Source organism: Xenopus laevis, chromosome 5S (genome assembly GCF_017654675.1).
Source record: "Xenopus laevis strain J_2021 chromosome 5S, Xenopus_laevis_v10.1, whole genome shotgun sequence".
Lineage (NCBI taxonomy): Eukaryota > Metazoa > Chordata > Amphibia > Anura > Pipidae > Xenopus > Xenopus laevis.
This window is the reverse complement of record NC_054380.1, coordinates 28,518,782-28,539,893: the sequence shown is the minus strand read 5'-3', so window position 1 is coordinate 28,539,893 and position 21,112 is coordinate 28,518,782. Positions and strand designations below refer to the sequence as shown.

The 21,112-nt window shown below is 38.0% G+C and overlaps 1 protein-coding gene across 2 annotated transcripts in view; it reads left to right on the top strand.

Annotated features, from left to right (window-relative positions):
• xrn2.S (5'-3' exoribonuclease 2 S homeolog) overlaps window positions 1-21,112 on the top strand; it is a 45,969-nt gene that overhangs the window by 1,086 nt on the left and 23,771 nt on the right. The window contains 17 exon segments of one of the 2 annotated variants that reach the window (NM_001097942.1): window positions 7,207-7,334; window positions 7,417-7,528; window positions 8,608-8,719; window positions 9,723-9,781; window positions 9,866-9,955; window positions 11,483-11,555; window positions 12,104-12,154; window positions 13,257-13,414; window positions 14,872-14,946; window positions 15,025-15,158; window positions 15,244-15,301; window positions 16,333-16,440; window positions 16,521-16,555; window positions 16,558-16,565; window positions 16,680-16,814; window positions 17,116-17,204; window positions 20,615-20,750. In NM_001097942.1, coding sequence (NP_001091411.1) covers window positions 7,207-7,334; window positions 7,417-7,528; window positions 8,608-8,719; window positions 9,723-9,781; window positions 9,866-9,955; window positions 11,483-11,555; window positions 12,104-12,154; window positions 13,257-13,414; window positions 14,872-14,946; window positions 15,025-15,158; window positions 15,244-15,301; window positions 16,333-16,440; window positions 16,521-16,555; window positions 16,558-16,565; window positions 16,680-16,774 — 1,296 coding nt within the window. In that variant the 3' untranslated portion in view covers window positions 16,775-16,814; window positions 17,116-17,204; window positions 20,615-20,750. 2 annotated transcript variants of the gene reach the window in all.

Sequence of the window (21,112 nt, the reverse complement as noted above, 5' to 3'; positions counted from 1 at the left end):
CTAGCTGCTTTCAAATATATATATTCCAGCACTCTCGATAAAGTTCATTGGTGTGCCGGGGTTAAGGTGGCCATAGACGAAAAGATCCGCTCATTTGGCGATATTGCCATACAAGCCGATCTTTCTCCGATATGCCACTAACGGGCGTGGCTATATCGGGGGTGATTTGAATGTTTGGCCCTTTGGCCGAACAATCTGATTATGATGAGAGCCCAATGGGCTCCGTCGGGATCGGTCAGGACAAAATCAAACCTGTCCGATCGACCAAACGACCGATCTCCGCAGGACGAAAAATGTCAGGACTCTCCACACACGATCCGAAAATCATACGAATCCTCGATTTGTACGATAGGAGCTTTGTGTTTATGGCCACCTTTAGGGTTACCACCTGGCCAGTATTTTACCGGCCTAGCCAGTAAAACACCTGCCAAGGTCGGGGCTGGTATTACAAATTTACCGGCATTGTAGCTGCCGGTAAATTAGTAATACACATAACAAAAGCTCGTGACCTGCCCCCAAACTTGCTTTTTTGCTGACTTCTTGCCAATTGCGTGCCGAGTCTCTGCCCCCTCTGATTTCACGATCCATCCCAGCCAATCACGCACCATGGCTCCGCCCCATTGACATCACGACCCGCTCCTCTGACATCACGGCCCACCCTTTTGTTCCCGCCCCCTTCACCGGCCGATGGAACTTTTATTAAAAGGTGGCAACCCTAGCCGGGGTGCAAAATCATCATAACTTATCCATACCTCCAGAGAAAGATCCGCACTCGCAGGACTTAAAAAAAACGTCACTTTATTGTAGAGCAATAGGACTGACCCTCACTTGGTGCCAAATAAACACTGAAAGTGCCTTATTTCTACAATGTAGCGGGAAAACAACAGCATTGCCCCTGACGTGTTAACCCCGTCATACCAAAGGGACTATCATTTTAAACATCACTAGACCTACATATAGCTAAAAAAGTTATAAATACATATCAATTAATAAAATGATATATTGATACTATTCTTACTTGTTATACATACATATAATAAACAAGACACATAGTAGCAATCTTTACCACATTTATATTGTAACATCTCAGCTTCCGGTTTGAATAAATTTTTGCTATTGTGTCAATCTCTGAGTAAAATGTTATTATATAAAGCAGATCTGCTTCTCTTCGCCTGCAAAAATACTCGGGCTGACAATAGAATATATTGATATTACAAGGGGTGCCATTAAAATAGGAAATTTCTATTTTTAAATCAAAATGTTCGATTCTGCTAGTGCAGAGTGTGTGATTGCACGCTCTACAGTAGGGATGCTCCCCGAAATGCCCCTGGGGTTCCCTCCGGACTCCAGGCGGATTAATTGGCTCCAGATATAATTGACCATATTATTTTTAAAGGGCCAGTAACATCAAATAATTTTTTTTTTAAATTCGTTAGTATACAAAAAAAAAAACACCAAGGCAAATCAAACTTAAAAATCGCAAAGGCTGTAATTAAAAATAACTTACCGAAACTCCGCTTACGCTTCTCTTCAGAAAAGGCGACACGGTTGCAATCCATCGTGCGGACTTGATTTCTATTCCCTGGCTATCTCCTATAAGGAAGGCAGGCAGGAGAAATAGAGTGCTGCACAATGGATAGCCCGAACGCTTTCAGAAGAGCAGTGCAAGCAGAGTTTCGGTAAGTTATTTCTTAATAAAGGCTTTGCAATTTTAAAGTTAATTTGTCTTGGTGTTTTTTTTCAATGTATACTAACTCATTTTTATAAAACATTCTTTTGATGTTACTGGTCCTTTAAATGGAAAAGGTAGCTTAACATTTTCAAGTATAAAATCTCTGTAAAGTCCAGAATTATAATTTAAGGTCCATGTCGTGTTTGAACATACTATAGAGAGCAGGGCTGTGGAGTTTCTGCATTAATTTTTTTGATTCCTCCGAACTGAAAGTGTATAAAAGTAGTAGAAAATCTTAGGTGCAAGGCATAGGGAAGTCCTTATTCTGAAATACAAGGAAATGCTTTGGTGAAGCTGCAGTGAAGCAATTTAGCTTGCTTCACATAATGGGCACCTAAATACTCGTGTCAATTCATTGAGTGTACATACAAAAGCATCAGTGAAAAAATGCATATTGCATATTTTTAATGATGTTTTGCTGAGATCTTATTGGTTATGTGGTTATGTAACTGAAAAATGCAAGTGGACTTTGCACAGTTGCCACACTACTCTTTTATGCCAAAATATGTATTTGTTTTATTACCTGAAGGAAGAATTAATGAACATCTGGTCATCTTTAGGTCTCCATAATTACTTGGGAGATGTACATATGGCTGAAATAACTTACAGAAATATGAAGCTGACTTACAGGATTGTTCAATGAACTGTTACTGCACAATAGGTTCATCCGATGCACTAGGTTTTATATTTTTATTTTGGGTATCTATCTACTATACAGTGGGCAGTATATAGGAGATGCATTTAGCCAATTCATAGTCGGTATTCAATGAATTGCATCATTGTACTGTTCTTCATCTTCTTGAGAGACTGTATCCTTGAGGGGACTATCCCTTAATTGAGTTATTCTAAATTTCTTATGAATTGACACATGGCCTTGTTTGCAATTTGTGTATTAGTGTGCCTAATATGTCCCCATTATTTTCTTTATATTTGTTTTGACTAAACCCAAATCTGTATTATCTTAATATCTTTTCATTGTCTGGCTGTCCTAACAATTCCAAGGCTTCTAAAAGGAGTCAAGAATCAAAATGCCCTTTGTGCCAGCATGATAAAACTACTCTTAGAGGTTTATGACAATGGAGGAAGAACTGTACTGTATATTAGAACCAAAACCAATAATGTGAGTTTCTCCAAAAAAGTGTTCAGGCAACATAAAAAAATACAAAAGTTTATTAGAACATATTCAAACATGGCCTGACGCGTTTCGAGCCTGTTGAGGCACTTACTAATAGGCTGAATATGCCCCAACAGGCAAGAAATGAGTCAGGCCATGTACTGATATGTTCTAATAAACTTTTATATTTTTTTACTTGCTGCCTGAACACTCTTTTTTGGAGGAACTCACATTTTTGGTTTTGGATCTTATGTATATGCTCCCTTGGACTGGGCTGAACTGTGAGTATGTCCTCCTAACTCAAATTCTATTTCTGAAATTGTATAGTGCTTACATAGGTTGGATGCACCATATCTCTTTTTGCTGTCTAACTGTACTGTAGATTGCTTGTTAAAAAAACATACATTTTCTTTCAATAGAATTGTGAAGTGGACCCTTCTGTCTATACAGAAACAATATTCTGTGTATTGTTGATGGCATCTGAGCAGCCAGACGGCAATCTTAAATGATTAAATTCTTCATATGGAAAAATGACTTCCAGTCTGAATCTTGTTTTGTTCACCTATTCCCTCATGTCATCTTTGATGAACTGGAGACAGGCACAAATATAAATATCTGAAATAGTGCACTAGATCACCATGCTATTTCTGGACTCAGCCGCAGCTGCACTGAAGATTCTATTCAGCAACGCAAAGCAGTTATAGAAGCTCCATAGCTGCACTTGTATATGTACACTCTAAGGGTCAGGCCACACAGGGTGTTTTGGGGAGATTTGGTCGCCTGGCGATTAATTGGCTAGTTTTTGCTGCGACCAATCTCCCCAAACGCCTTCCCTGAATATGCGCCGGCTAAAAAGAAAATACGCCGGCGTTAATCACATGCGCCAATTTGTTTTCCGAAGTTTCCTCGTGAGGCAACTTCGGGTGACTTCGGAAAACAAACCGCCACGTGTGATTAGCGTCGGCGTTTTTTTTTCATTTTAGCCGGCGCAGGAACAGGAAAGGCGTTTGGGGAGATTGGTCGCCTCAAAAGCGAGGCGATTAGTCGCCAGGCAACCAAAACGCCCTGTGTGGACTTACCCTAAATGGCTGGACAAAGCCGCAACTGCACTGTACATTCTGATCACCTGAGCAAAGCTGCTAGGGTTTGAATACTTTGTTGAAGTACTTTGTCTGACATATACTAATTTCAGGGACACATGCTTCATTGTTCTTATTATTGTGTCAGGTGTTAAAATTAAATCATTTCAGGTTATGAATACAGTTTATTATTAAGTGCTGGATTTTTTCATGCTTCGAATCCTTCAGATGCTCTTCTGTTGAATTGTGATAACGTATTCTATTATTGGCTATTCATCACATGAGGAATTTGCAAGCTGCAGTTTAGACAGGGGCTAAGGTATTGGCGTAAATTAGTGTGTCGGCAATTCAATTAAGTCTTCGCCACCCCTCTAACATCACATACTGTGTTTTTTGGTATGTTGCTAGCTATAAAGTTTTGGTCTTTTACATGTCAAAATATTAAGCAAAGTGGAATTATTTCCCTATGTTGAGTATGACTTGGACAAATGCAGCGGGCAAAATCTTCATCCATACAGCTCACTTTCGCTTTCAGACTTGAGTCGTTGTCCAATGAAATCACTCCTTATTAACCAATTTTTAATAACCGTAATATTAACAGATACGGGTATTTGCTTTCAAGTACTGTAAGGTTTTTTTTTTTTTTTTTTCCAGGCTGCTTTTCTATTTTTTTTATTATTTTTTTTAAGGATTGGATGAATATAAATTAAGGGCAACCACTTAACAAAAAAATTTGTATAAAGACATAGTAAGGACATAATAGTATAAGGACCCAAAATATGTAACTTTATATTGAAAAAACGAATCCCAGAAGTGTTTTGCCTTTATTAAACTCTAATTGAAAATTGGGATTTTTTTTTTTACTAAACATTCTACCCCTCTTACACAAAGTATAATTTGATAAGAGCTTTTTATGAACAAACCAAGCCCTCATTTTCGTAAAATACAGCCTTTGAACATGTCGTAATCCAAGTGCTGCTCAGAAAACGAATAGTTTGACCAGCTTTTTCTCTGCTCTTCAAAACCAGGGAGTGACAGGAACAGCTAAAGTGAAACTGGTTTCATTTTCTCATTTCGTGCTAGAAATGCAGATACAGGTATGGGATTGGTTATCTGGTATCCAGAAAGCTTCAAATTACGGAAAGGCGGTCTCCCATAGACTCGTATAATTATAATCAAATAATCCAAATCTTTAAAAATGATTTCCTTTTTCTCTGTAAAAATAAAACTGCACATTGTGCTTTATCCAAACCAAGATATAATTAATCCTTATTGGAGGCAAAACCAGCCTTTTGGGTTTATTTGTTTACATGATTTTCTAGTAGACTACGTTATGAAGATCCAAATTACAGAAAGATCTGTAAGGTCCCAAGCATTCTGGATTACCGGTCCCATACCTGTATAGAGATTTCACTGTTCATTGTTTTAAAATGGGTTCTAGAAGGGGAGGTTGAAGGCCCATAATGTTTGCTGTTTGTACGATAATTGCATTACCGGTTAAACGATAAGCCTTTGCTTACGATCACAGCCACTATAGAAAAGATAGTTGTTTACTGGTAATCTAATTTTCTTCCTCACAAAATAAATAAATATGCCATCTTAAATTTTTATTTTTTTACAGTGTTTAGATCAACAATAGAACCCAATTGTTTAATCTCAAAAAAAATCTATGTTCAGCCCTATTTCCCTCCAGTTGAACAAGATGGCTGTATTGCCCCTTTAATGGAACCTTATTTCATATGTATGTTGTTTACTTTTTCTCTATTTATGCGTGATTGTCCTGTGTCCGAGGCATTGTAACTCATAATAATGATATTTCTGATATTACTTTTTAATGTTTTCAATGTTAACTTTATATTGTATAAAAAAATCTGCTTCGTGAATAAACTTGACTTTTTCACTTAAAGTTATTTGCAGGTTTAAAAATAAATAAATAAATAATAGTGCCAAAATCTGTTATATAATATAGGTAGGTATGTTAATTGTGATCACAAGTATCCTCAGATCACATCAAATATGTCAGCCCATCTGTATTTTATGGTCATTTTGATTTTACTTTAAATTTGGGACAGACTGTTCCTTTATAGATTTACTATTAAACAGAATAAATTATTGATTTTAGGGAAGCTTTAAAATGAACTTGTAACCTGTATGTGAAGTAAAAAAATATAAGGCCCTGATTTTACCAGGTTTTTTTTAAGTTTTACAATAGTCCAGATGTCCTCAAGTCTTTTTAATAATTTGCAAAGGTTTGTGTGACTTGTGCTGTGCACCTTAATAATGTTAGATCACGCACTGCTGCCTATGGGATCAAGACCCAAATAGAACTCTACATTTTGTGCTTTAACATTGTTTCTTTTGGAGAGTTTGGTGTCTACGTTTTTGACCATTGGCTATGGCATTAGGGTCTTTGGTCTATTATCCAGAACGATCTGGACCTGGGTTTTTCTGGATAAGGGATATTTACGTTATTTGAATCACCATACATAAACCCTATTAAAAAAATATAATTCAAACATTAAATAACCCCTATAGTGTTTTACCTCCAGTAAGGATTAATCATATCTTGGTTAGGATCAAGTACAAGGAAATGTTCTATTTTTACAGAGAAAAGGGAAATCATTTTTAAATTGTTGAATTTTCTTTTTTTTATGAGAATAGTCTTTTGGAGATGGCCTTCCCATAATTAAGATTTCTGAATAACTGGTTTCTGGATAACTGATCCCATACCTGTACTTTGTTTTCCTCACTTTAAAGGAGAACTAAACCTTAAAAATGAATGGATAAAAATGCCATATTTTATATACAGTACTTATTGCACCAACCTAAAGTTTCAGCTTGTCAATAGCAGCAATGATCCAGGACTTCAAACTTGTCACAGGGGGTCACCATCTTGGAAAGGGTATGTGACACTAACATGCTCAGTGGACTCTGAGCAGCTGTTGAGAAGCTAAACTTTTATATTCTATGTGTACTGTATATTGAGAGTGGGTCCCTAAACTCAGTAAGTGACAGCAGCACAGAGCATGTGCAGTGAATCAGCAGAAAATATCATGGGGGACCTACTGGGGAATCTTTGGAGGCACATCTTCCCTGCTAAAGGGCTGTGGTTGCCTGTGGCTGGTACAGAAGCCCAAGCATAGCATACTTCTTTATTTAGCCTTTACTTCTCCTTTAAACCTGGTTTATAGAAAACTGAATAATATGACTAGCTCAGTAGCTCCAAAAATATAATGTGTATGTGTAATAACATTTGTTTTTGTTTTTTTTGCTTTTACCAGCCCAAAGAATACAATAACATTAAAATTCCCGTGGACACCACAAAACCAAATCCAAATGAAGTGGAGTTCGATAACCTTTATTTGGATATGAATGGCATTATCCATCCATGTACCCACCCAGAGGACAAGTCAGTACCTGTTAGTTGTTCATGTTTTTCAAGGTATAGCTTTTAATGCATTCAATTAACAAAACTTCTGCTTAAATTCCAGGCCAGCTCCAAAAAATGAAGATGAAATGATGGTTGCTATTTTTGAATACATTGATAGGCTCTTTAACATTGTGAGGCCCAGGAGACTTCTTTACATGGCCATTGATGGAGTGGTAAGTCTAAAAGAAAAAAAAAGATGTATAGTAGAGGGCCTGAAAAGATAAATAAACATTAATAATCAGTATGACGATATAACTGCCACAGTTATTTGCAAATGTTTGTGACCACCAAAAACTATTGGAAAGCTTAGGCTAGATCCATCTATAACATACTGAAGTACTATACAAGTGGGTTTGCTCATTCTTCCTCTTGAAAACTGCACACACCAAATTTTGTTAGTGAATATATTAATAAATACCCTTGCAATGTGAAGGGTTTAGTACATGGCTAATATTCAGGAGATAACAAGAGACTTCAGTTTTACAGGCTGGGCCACTAGTGATGTGCGCACCGGCCTGCAACACGTGGGTCTGCGGGTTTGCTACGGCTCCTGCACATAAAATCCGGGGCGAGTCCGCTTTGAGCGCTTCTTCTCCTGCTTGCCCTACCAGCTTCCGGCGCCTACATTTATAGACTCTTGTCCACCCCTTTTGTGACGTCACTGCAGGGCGGGTCTTTAAATAAAGGGGGAACGGTGGGCCGGGAGTTGGGGTCTGGTGGGGGTCGAGGATCTCACGACTCACTCACCACTATAGACCACACCACCTCCATCTGATAGACTGTGGTTAAGGCCATATGTTGCTGGCGTCTAGTTCTGTAGTTAAAGAGGGGGTTACAAAACCATTTCTTTTTGCCCATGTAATGGAAAAACAAGGTTAACGGTTGAATTGCAGTGTCTTGTATATGCTAACAATATAGCAAGTTCCACTTGATTGCCAGTACTTTTACTCTTGCATACATCAAAGGCAACCCATGAAAGTAAAAGTCTATATAGAAATATCTGAAGGTGCCCACACTCAAACTTTAAATGTGCACAATCAATGGTTGTATTATATATGAATGAAGGATCTGCACACTCTGTTTACTGTGAACGAACGCTCTTTTTATAAACACAGTATCTTATCCGACGTTTTGGTCCCACTTGGGGCCCTTTTTCAAGTATATTGTGAGCATTCGTTCACAATATATAGTTTGCTGACCCTATATGTTAAATTCATTGATTCAAGATCGAAATAATTTTTTTTTTTTTTAGGCTCCACGTGCTAAAATGAATCAGCAACGTTCTCGTAGATTTAGAGCATCCAAAGAAGGTGTTGAATCTGTAGAAGAGAAAAATCGTATACGGGAAGAGGTCCTATCCAAAGGTATAAAAATACATTGTACATATATATAGATGTCTTTGGTCTTGTACAGGTATGGGACCTATTATACAGAATGTTAAGGGATCTTTGTGTAATTTGGATTACAACCATAAGTATACTAAAAAATTTTCACATTACTGTCACAGGAAAACATGATTTTTTTTTCTTCTCCAAAACACATCAGTTGATAGTGCTGCTCCAGCAGACTTCTGCACTGAAATACGTTTTTTCAAAAGAGCAAACAGATTTTTTTTTTTTTTTATATGTATATATATTTAATTTTGAAACTTGACATGGGGCAAGATATATCCGTTTCCCAGGTGCCCCCAGTCATAGTGACATAAGTTAGTAAGGTTGAAAAAAGACACACGTCCATGAAGTTCGACCTTTTAGTTGTGACTTTTGCTCTGATAAACTTCAGTCACTCTTTACTGCTGCACTGCAAGTTGGAGTGATCTCCCCCCACCCCACAGCAGCCTAATAATAGAACAATGAGAAAGTAACCAGGTAACTGCTCCCTGACACCATATAAAAGCTCCTTGGTACATATGAGAATAGCACTCAAAAATCCATGTCCCACTGCGACTTCTTCAATTACATTGATTTGGAGAAACAATAGCCTGCCTGAAAGCAAATACACCGTGTTTACCACTACAGAGGACAACTACATTTACAGGTTCTTTTAAGGGGGAAAGGGCAACATTGGAAAACTACATTTGCTTTAGTTTAACGAATTTGCTGTAAACATTTTTTGAATTTTCCACTTAGGGGGTATTTACTGGGGTGGCTTTTTAGACACTTTCATAATATATAGAAATATAATTTAATAAATATAATAGTAATAGAATACATTCTTAAGTAGGCAAACATATGTATTGTTGAATCTCCAGCATTTGCTTGCGTCAAACTCCAGTATACAATATTAAAGCCCCCAAATTTTAAATTAAATCAATAACCACCTATGTATGTTTTAATGTATTCGTCTTAAATATTGCTTTTATTTTAGGTGGGTATCTCCCCAAAGAAGAAATGAAGGAACGATTTGATAGTAACTGCATTACTCCTGTAAGTAGTAAAAGATACATTCCTACTTTGTGCTCTGTATAACCCAAAGTTGGCCAAATTATTTTAACACAAGTTTATTTGTAGGGAACAGAGTTTATGGACAACTTGGCAAAATGTCTTCGATATTATATTGCTGACCGTTTAAATAATGATCCTGGTTGGAAAAACCTCACAGTAAGTTCCTACAACTTTTTCATACATGTATTTTATTAAAGGTGCCCTACCCATCAGGGAGTGCTTATTTGATTTTTTTCTCGACAGGGATGGGCATTAGTAAGGCTAAGCTCACAAAACACTTAAACTCAGCGTGCGTTTTTCTGCCCTGGTAGTGGAATCGGCCCCTTGCCTGCATTCAGACCCAGTGAGTCGACCCGGGTGCAGGCAGATCTCGGCACCAAAAAGCAGACTTTTGCATTTTGCCACCAAAATCTGCCACCTGGGCCGACAAGAAGTTTCAGCCCTGTGTTGGTGGCTTATTTAGTACCATTAACCTGTACTAAAAGGATGGATGCTAAGCAAGCCAAGCATTTTTTGATTGTTTTATAATGGCTTTACTGACTGAAGAAGTGCGAATTTTGAGAAGAAAAATTCTAATTTATATAACTGTTCTTGGCAAGAAAACAAACATTTGATTGGTAGGTGCCTCGTAGTGAAGTAAAGCCAAGCAAGGCTTTAAGAAAAATGGAAAACTTTCTTATAAAACATGTTAAACCTTTATACTAGGGATCGTGGATATTAACCGGTTAACACTCTGTGAAGTTTGCTTTGGATACAATGTGTGCAGAACCTGTTAGAACAGTGTTTTCTGTTCTACCTCCCTTTCACTTTAAATTCAGACAGTCACAGGCTAACTATACATAAAGTAATCAAGTCCTATTAGACTGCAGTTATGGGGCTGAATTCTGACTTTTATTTAACAATCACCACAGTCATTTCATTATTCATTGAGCAGCGAGTTTTAAACAAAGGCAGTCGTAAGAGTCCTATTGTATTCAACAGAATAGCCAGTCTTGGTATAATTCATAACTGCCGAGTACAATTTTCATATCTGAGTTGAAATTTGATTGGCCAGCCAGATTTCTGCACTTTGCATGAAAGACCAAAACAATAGAGAAGTGATACCATGTGTGACCCCCTCATCCAATTTCCATCAGCTAAGTGACTTTTTTTGAAGACTTGTTAAAAATTGCATCACTAGAAAAAGGCAGAGAAGGAGAACTAGCTCTTTGGTTGATTTGGCCGTCCAATGGTGGACCAGATGCTGTTCAAGATTTTCATCTTGCACACCAACATTATCACCTCAGTTAACTTTGGTGGTTTTCCACAGCCCTCTATATATTTTTTCACTTGGCTGATTTCTGAACAAGCCCAAATCATGTATTGGAAAAATGCATTTGTCGAGCCATAAATAGTATGGTGGTGTAACTTTTTTTTTTTTTTTTTTTTTTTTTAATATAATACAGGAGCTGTGGCAACAGGATTAAACCTGTTAGCAGAAAAGGCAAACTGCGTCAGCTACTTTTATTATAAGCAACGTTACCCTTACTGCAGCCATGATCAAAATTAAAGGTTATAAACATTTAAGTACGAGTCTACTGTAGAATGGTGTCAAATGCTCTTCTTGTTTTTAGTTCTGTGCTATTCTGCATACAACGTACATGTTTGTACAGGTTCTCTTTAATGCTTCGTATTTTTTTTAAGGTAATTTTATCAGACGCTAGTGTTCCTGGGGAAGGTGAACATAAAATTATGGATTACATCAGAAGGCAAAGAGGTATAAACTTATTATTCTATGATTTGTCACAGTAAAGCAAGCCAACCAGTTACATAAACATTTAGGCGTTTCGGTAATTTAGATGTGTTTTGATGTAAAAATTCTGTATATCCTGTATGTCCTATAGTGTGTACTATAGATAAGCATAGAAAGATCTTGCACACTAACAAAGCACAAAATAGGCAGGTGGTACTGAAATTTTAAATTCTTTATCAAAGATTTATGCATTGTGAGCATTATATCATATTTTGTTCAGTACATAATTACTGTTAATCAAGGTCACAAAAAGTCAAAATAGGCCCTGCCATTCCAACTACACACAGGCCCAAATAGTCCTCCACCAGGATTACTTCATTTTAGCACTTTAATGACAAATTGGTAAGAGAATTTATATGGGCAATCTTGATTTTTGTGCAGTATAAAGAGCCAAAAAGTAGATCAGTGGTGGGTGTGGGTTAAGAACCTTGTATATAGATTCTCCCAATTGTTGTAAATTTAAAATCTTAAATAAAGATTTTGAAAGTTGACATGTTTCTTTTCTTCAACAGCTCAGCCCCATCATGACCCAAACACTCATCATTGCTTATGTGGTGCAGATGGTAAGCACTGGATTGTAACTTTTTGTTTCATTTAGAGATTAACATAAATCCTTGTAATTGGAGATTATTTTTATAATTGTTTTTCAGTTTTATTATTGTGAAACCAATAGTTTGATTGCTTTCTTTGAATGAAACTATTTTGTTATAGATGAGTGCTTAGTCCAATATGTCTTAAAACCAGATATCATGTTCTGTGCAGGCCAACGTCATAGGTTCCCAATTTGCTTGAATGTTTTGTCAGTGGTCTGACGTTGACCCAATGCTGACACATCATTACCCTGGAAAAAGCATAAAAGGGAAAGCACAAAATCTATTATAAATAACATGCACTGCTGCAGTTTTGAATATCTGTTTAAACACACAGATTCTTTCCCACTGGAATAAATTGCATTAGCCCTCTGGTTTATATACGCCCTGGAATAAATTGCATTAGCCCTCTGGCTTATATACAGTACGCAGCTCTGAAATGAGTGTTCTATATTTAGTGGCATGGTTTTCTCCGTGTGATTTTAAAAGCTTTATGTGGGAAATAATTTAAAGGGATCTGTCAATTTTTATGGTGGTTTTTATTTCTAAATTACACTGCAAATAATTCACTCTTCCGTGTAAAATTTCATTTATAATCCGTGTGTTTTTTTTAGTTGTAATATTGGTGTGTAGGCAGCCATCTCAGGTCATTTTGCCTGGTCATGTGCTTTCAGTAAAAATCAGTGCTGCACTATGGAACTGCTTTCTGACAGGCTGTTGTTTCTTCTACTCGGTGTAACTGAATCTCTCCCAGATATGCCCACATTGAAGTGGGCAATATCGGCTGATCCGATCGTAGGCCCTAGTACAGCAGTAAAGAGTGGCTGGAGTTTAACAGAGCACAGGTCACATGACTGGGGGCTCCAGGGAAACTGACTGTCTAGCCCCATGTCAGATTTCAAAATTAAATAAATAAAATTAAAAAAAGTTTGCTCTTTTGAAAAATGGATTTCAGTGCAGAATTCTGTTGGAGCAGCGTTATTAACTGATGTCTCACCCATGCCAGTATCCCTTTAACTTCTTGAGCTGTCTCTCTTTTAACTTCTGTTACAATCATTATGTGTTTTGTTCCCAGCTGATCTTATTATGTTAGGACTTGCAACTCATGAACCTTATTTTACAATCATCCGTGAAGAATTCAAACCAAACCAACCTAAACCTTGTGGTCTGTGTGGCCAGTTTGGCCATGAGATTAAGGAGTGTCAGGGAATGCCAAGGGAGAAAAAAGGAGAGGTGAGCTTTATGTAACATTACAATATTGGATCTTTATTCAAGCTTAGGGGCCTATTTATCATGCTGTGTAAAACATTGGAGAAAAACCTCAATGGTGCTGGTGCCCATAACAAACAATCATCAATGATTTGAATAGTCACCTACTAGTTAGGAAACAAAAGCACAGATCTCATTGGTTGCTATGGGCAACATCCCCTGATGTTTTCTCTACTGTTTTACACAGCATGATAAAAAGTCACCTTATTGTGTTCAGGCATCATTGTATGTCCATGTTATAATGACTGACTTTTAGGCCAAACATATAGTGACTACTATAATTCAATTGTGAGGAAAACTGGATTATTTGATACCCCATAATATGGCAATAAGAATCATCAGTTAGGTTTATATGCATCAGCACTGAAAGAAATATATGTTGCTACTAGGGATGCACCGAATCCACTATTTTGGATTCTGCCGACCCCCCCCCCCCCCCCCCCGAATCCTTTGCGAAAGATTCTACCTAATCCTAATTTGTTTATGCAAATTAGCAGTGGGAAGGGGAAAACATTTTTACTTCCTTGTTTTATGACAAAAGGTCACGCAATTTCCCTCCCTGTCCCTAATTGCATATGCCAATTAGGATTTGGTTCGGCTGGGCAGAAGGATTCCGAATCCTGCTGAAAAAGGCCGAATCCCAAACCAAATCCTGGATTCACTGCATCCCTAGTTGCTACATAAACCTAATTTATAACCAGGCCAATACTTTGTTTTCCCAGGGAAGGTGAAATTGATCGTCTTGTGAACATCCAAAATGATTATAATTTCATGTTTTTTTTTTTTTTTTCATTTAAAAATGTAATAACGTATATTTAATTTCCAGTATGATTTTGTCTTTTTGTTGTTTTCACTGTTCTGATGTGTGTAACACTGTAGCAAAGGTCAGTTTCCCACCAGGTCATGTTAATTTTCTGGCTCTTGTTTGTTTTTGTTTTTAAGAGTCAAATCAAGGAGTGTAGAATATATATGAATAGGTTAAGGATAAGTCCTTTAGTGTGCAGTATATTTTGATGCCTGATCCAATTCACTAGATGTTAGGGATGCACCGAATCCACTATTTTGGATTCGGCCTAACCCCCGAATCCTTCTCGAAAAATTCGGGCGAATACCGAACTGAATCCTAATTTGCATATACAAATTAGGGGTGGGAAGGAAAAATTTTTTTACTTCCTTGTTTTGTGACAAAAAGTTACGTGATTTCCCTCTCCGTCCCTAATTTGCATATGCAAATTAGGTTTCAGTTCGGCCGGGCAGAAGGATTCGGTCGAATCCTGCTGAAAAAGCCCGAATCCCGAACTAAATCCTGTATTCGGTGCATCCCTACTAAATGTGATTTCCATCATGTTGTTTTATAAGTTAAAAGTCAGTTGAACATTCTGATTGTTAGTGATGAATACATTTGTGTTTTCTTTGTGTAGCATGACGAATTTGCTGGTGCTCCACCAGGATGCGAACAAGAGTTCATTTTCATTCGTCTCAATATATTAAGAGAGGTATGCACAGTCACAGTTCTTGATCCCCGGATGAATAAGACTATCTAAGTAGTAAAACGTGTATGGGTTTTGTTTCAGTATTTGGAGAAAGAGCTCACCATGGCCAGCTTGCCCTTCGAGTTTGACTTTGAGAGAAGCGTTGATGATTGGGTCTTCATGTGTTTCTTTGTGGGTAATGATTTTTTACCACATCTGCCATCTTTAGAAATCAGGTATGGCTAAAGGTAATTGTTGTTATTTACTCTGTGGAATCTTTAGCAGGCAAGTCATGAAATGTTTTCTACTTTGTTTTCCCAGGGAAGGTGCAATTGATCGTCTTGTGAACATCTACAAAAATGTGGTGCATAAAACTGGGGTAAGACGTTGGTTTCCTGTTTATATTTTTTTTCTGTTCATAAATTCCAACTTGAAGAACTGGGGGGGGGGCTCTTTATTTGGGTAGGTTATGTATTGACTGATTTTTATAAGAGATCTTTTGATTATACACTTCTATTTGGTAGTCACTTTTTCATTATTCACATACGTTAAAAATGCTCTGCACTTGTGATAAGGCTGAATATATGATGTAGGATCATTATTATATATGAGGGGAACCACTACACTTTTTAGCAGTGCATTGTAGCAAACTTTTTGCTATTACCTTTAGGTGCAGTCATTGGGTGAAAGTTTGCATTTATTTTTATATCAACCCTGCAGGGGCAGGTAGGATTTTTTTTGCTGTTTTTTTTTTTTTTTTGACTATTGCAGGCCAAATACCACCTTCACTCTGTCGGATGGTTTCCATTAAAATCAATGGAAAATGGTCACAGTAGATTTGTATGTGCCAAATAAGAATCTTTCTTATGTTACAACTTTATATGAATACACGTAGGCTTTATATGCTTGCTCACTAATATCTCCATTGAGGTGAAATTATTAATGACAAATCGAAATGGCTCATGTTGAAGGTGAAAGTACTTTTATGAAGTTTTAATGACTGAGGAAGTGGGTATTTTTGCATGCTCTGTCCCTTTACAGGGGTGAAGAGCTTGCAGTTCTTAAAGGTGGCCATACATGGATAGATCCGCTCATTTGGCGATGTCGCCAAACGAGCGGATCTCCCTCCGATATGCCCACCTTGAGGTGGGCAATATCGGGCAGATCCAATCGTGGGCCCTAGGGCCCAACGATCGGATCCTAGCATTCGGCAAATGGGCGGTCGGATCGCGGGACCGCATCAACGAACAGATGCGGCCGCGATCCGACGGGATTTTTAAACCCATCCGATCGAGATGGGTTTAAAAATGGCCACCTTTAGTAAGGGAGAATATAAGTTAAGTTAATTTACTAACATAACATGAAACTGACCAATGTTTTTTTGAAATTGTATTCTTGTTTTTGTTTTAGGGTTATCTTACAGAGAGTGGATTTGTTAACCTAGAAAGAGTGCAAATGATCATGTTGGCTGTTGGGGAAGTTGAAGACAACATTTTCAAAAAGAGGAAAGAAGATGACGTATGTACTAGATGAATTCTTATGTCTGTCGCCCGTCTACGATAAAATGTAGACATTTTTAAGTTATTTCTGTGTTGCAGGAACACTTCAAAAGGCGACAGAAAGAAAGGAAAAAAAGAATGAAGGTATTAAAATGTTATCAAACATCCACATGGCTCGGTAATGAGGGAAATGCAAATTTCTCCAGGAGACTGATATCTTTCAGCCATTAGTACATTTCCCCTCTCTTACTTATCCAGGCACAACATCAAAGACCTTCTTTCGTTACATCGGGCCAGTTTGCCCCTCGTGCCCTTGGTCATGGAAGTCGGTCTGTGGCCGATTCCATCAGCAATCCACGGCAGGAAGCCTACAGAATGAGAATGCAGAATGCTGTAAGTCTACTTTAAGGATCATGTCATTTTTTTTTTTTTCTTTGCAATGTGGGAAAAAAATTTGAAGTTTACAGGCACAACTTGCCTGTTGTAGTTCTATAACCACTTGAAGCAGGAATCTCCCTGTTGGTTTAAATCATACACCAATTTATAGTAAAAGAGAAGTACTATTTCTGTTTACTAGGTGTTGTTTTATAATACATGAAATGAATGCTTATGTTACATGTGTGTTTTTTGTTTTTCACATTGTTTGTAAACTACTACACTGTTTCTGTTGCATTAATTTTCTTCCATTTTGTAGCAATCAGAAGACAATGCCTCCCCTAATACAGGACCGAAACGCAAAGCAGAAGGCAGCGACAGTGAACCCGAGCCGGAAGATAATATCAGGTGAATCCGTTTTTTGCAACATTTTGTTAGCAAATTGCTGAGATAGGTTGAGTCTAATTAATGCCATTTAGCTTATGATGGCAGTGCCTTTGGATAATTTTCTGTGATCTTTTTATCCGTCTGTAATTAATGTGGAAGGTTACAATATTCAGTAAATTCCAGTGAGATGAGTAAGCTAAAGCTGTTAAATCCAAGTATCTAGATTAGTATGCATGCCGGCTTTCTTTCTTCAAGCCACTTTTCCCTTTGAGACCAAGAGCTGCATTGGCTAGACATTCTGTGTTTTTGATTTGATTATGTGATGTGAATGCCAGTTTTTTTAGTGCTGAATATTTAACCCTCAAACCCGAGTTGCTGTAAGTGTGCCACATTATCTGATCTAAATGGGGCATCTGTTTAGCATTTTTGCTTCTTTGATCTGGATGCTGCAGAATCATACTTCAAAAATAAATATGTGCAGGTGTCCTATTTAGATGGGAATTGTGAAATAATTGTGTTTGCTGTTTTTTTTTTTTTTTTTTTTTAGATTTATTTTAAACAAACAGTAAAGGAAATATATGCCTGCATTAGCACATTATCATTTAACTGCTTGATGCTTGCTTTGTCCATTTCCAAATTAATTATTTGGGCAATAATAAAATGTCCATGTCCACAACATTAGTAATTACTTGACTGGCAACAAAAATGGGAATCTTCCTTCCAATTTTTTTTACTACACCAATGCTGCCACCTTAAAGGGATACTGTCATGGGAAAAAAAAATTTTTTTTCAAAATTAATCAGTTAATAGTGCTGCTCCAGCAGAATTCTGCACTGAAATCCATTTGTCAAAAGAGCAAACAGATTTTTTTTATATTCAATTTTGAAATCTGACATGGGGCTAGACATATTGTCAGTTTCCCAGCTGCCCAAGTCAAGTGACTTGTGCTCTTATAAACTTCAGTCACTCTTTACTGCTGTACTGCAAGTTGGAGTGATATAACCCCCCTCCCTTTTCCCCCCCAGCAGCCAAACAAAAGAACAATGGGAAGATAACCAGATAACAGCTGCCCGGTAGATCTAAGAGCAGCACTCAATAGTAAAAACCCATGTCCCACTGAGACACGTTCAGTTACATTGAGAAGTCAAAACAGCAGCCTGCCAGAAAGCATTTCTCTTCTAAAGTGCAGGCACAAGTCACATGACCAGGGGCAGCTGGGAAATTGGCAATATGTCAGATTTCAAAATTGAATATAAAAAAACCTGTTTGCTCTTTTGAGAAATGAATTTCAGTGCAGAATTCTGCTGGAGTAGCACTATTAACTAATGTGTTTTGAAAAAAAACATGTTTTCCCATGACAGCATTTTGAGGTGTTGGTATGAGAAGATATTTCATTTCATCCTTTCATGTCTTTTTGGATCACAGATCCCAACGATATGATGGAGAACTAACTGATGGCAACATTTTTGAGCAAGGGTTTATTGTTATCTTTGTTTGTGTTGTTACCCTGGGCTTTCTCTAAGTGAGGCAGCAAGATAGGACTGTCTTTATTGGATATATTACCTTTTATTCAGCCAAACTAAATTCCCACTGTTCTGTTTTTGTGGTAATTATATCACTCTGCTGTTTGCTGTGCTGTGTTTCTGCCAACATGCTTCATCTGGAATGGATTGGTTACTGAGGGTGGATGGTCTCTTTGCAAGAGGCATCTATCTGACTTATTATGGCTGGTGGTAACCGCAAAAGCCACTATCAAGTTGGGAATAAGTTGTAAAATGAGGGAGGCCTTGGATGCATGGGGTAGTAAGGATCTTCTATGCTGTCTTGTATGAGCATAGTTAAATGCTCCACCATTTCTGGAATTGGCTAAATACTTAAAGGGGAAGGAAACCTCGTCGGCGCTAACCCCCCTCCCCCCCCCTCCCGTGTATTGCCCCCCGCCCTCCTCCCCCCTGGCCTACCCCTCCCGCTGGGCAAATGCCCCTAACTTGTTACTTACCCTTCTGCGCAGGTCCAGTCCAGGGAGTTCACAGGCGACATCTTCTTCCTGCTTTGACCGGCGCATGCGCAGTAGGATCGTTTCGCCGGTACGATCTACTGCGCATGCGCGTGACTTTTGGCGCATGCGCAGTAGATCCGTACCGGCGAAATGCTCCTACTGCGCATGCGCCAAAACGCCAGTCAAAGGAGGAAGAAGATCGCGTGGAAGAAGATGTCGCCTGTGAACTCCCTGGACTGGACCTGCGCAGAAGGGTAAGTAACAAGTTAGGGGCATTTGCCCAGCGGGAGGGGGGGCAATACACGGGAGGGGGGGTGGGGGGTTAGCGCCGAGGAGGTTTCCTTCCCCTTTAAGCCTGCACCAAAGATTTGGCTGAATACCCTCCCAAATCCTAACTTGCGTATAAAAAAAAATCTGAAAAATCTTCACCTTCAGTTGTCAAAGAAATGTTATAGGGTGGATTTAGTTTGACAAAGCCCTAAGGGCTTGAATGCTGTAAAAATTTGTGGCATTTGGCTGAAAATCTTAGATTTGATGAATCCTTATTGGTTACAATAATAAACCCTGGGGTATTTAAAATTACTAAAATTTGTTTCTTGTCTTTTATTCTAATCTCTTTAATTCAAAGGCCTTTTTTAAAGGAGAAGGAAAGGATTTAAATGAATGGATCCCTTTAAAATAATTACCATACTGCCTCCCAAACCGCTATAGCAGTTCTTCTGGATGAGCATTATTTATCCAGCTTGCTGTCTTGAAAGTGAGCCTTCTCTAAATAGATTGCAGTTGCCATTTTCAAGCTGCTGACATCACTTCCGCCCGTGTCTCCTACACTGTAAACTGCAGCTTTAGGGAGAGGGGCTGTGCAGGACTGTCTTGTAAAAAAAATAGAGGAGAGTTCCGATTGGACAATGGGATTAAATGGGCGGGGCTAACAAGGGCAAGAATTTCAGCACGTACAGGCTAATGCAGAAAGAAAAAAAATGGCTGCAGCAACTCAGCAGTGAGGTGCGCATGTATTTGCCTGGGGAAATCTCTGTTGGAGGAGAAAGGAAGCGGCTCCGGATTGAAACCAGTACTTAATAGCAGGACCTGACTTTGCCATTACAAAGGCAAACTAAGCAATAGGACATTGAGCTGGGGGAATATGTTAGAGACTAATATTAAGGCCGAGATTTTTAGGGAATGTTGTTAAGAGACTTTCCTTTTCCTTGAAGGTACCATTCATTATTTTAAATATTTGATGTATGTTTAGTGTTTTCCCAATTATTTTAAAAACATTTAGTGCATTATATGTAAAATGTTTTAATTATATGCTGCAATGTCAAATCTTTCTACGTAGGTTAACTGTTTTGCAAATGTTTTGTCATTCTTACAATAATTTCATACAGTCATTTTAACTGATATTAATGCTTGTTTTTTGTTTTTTTCTCAGATTATGGGAAGAAGGCTGGAAACAGCGCTACTACAAAAACAAGTTTGATGTTGATGTAAATGATGAGAAGTTTCGCCGCAAAGTAGTGCAGTCGTATGTTGAAGGCCTTTGCTGGGTTCTGAGATATTATTACCAGGTACTTCGTTGTTGTTGTTGTTCTCCTGCTTTTTCCTCACTGATTGTAAAACAGCACTAGTGCAAAAACCATTCCTTAAAGGACAAGGAAAGTTAAAGGGATACTGTCATCGGAAAACATATTATTTTTTTCAAAATGCACCAGTTAATAGTACTTCTCCAGCAGACTTCCGCACTGATAGCCATTTCTCAAAAGAGCAAACTGATTTTTTTATATTCAATTTTGAAATCTGACATGGGGCTAGACATTTTGTCAATTTCCCAGCTGCCCCTGGTCATGTGACTTGTGCCTGCACTTTACGAGAGAAATGCTTTCTGGCAGGCTGCTGTTTTTCCTTCTCAATGTAACTGAAGTCTCAGTGG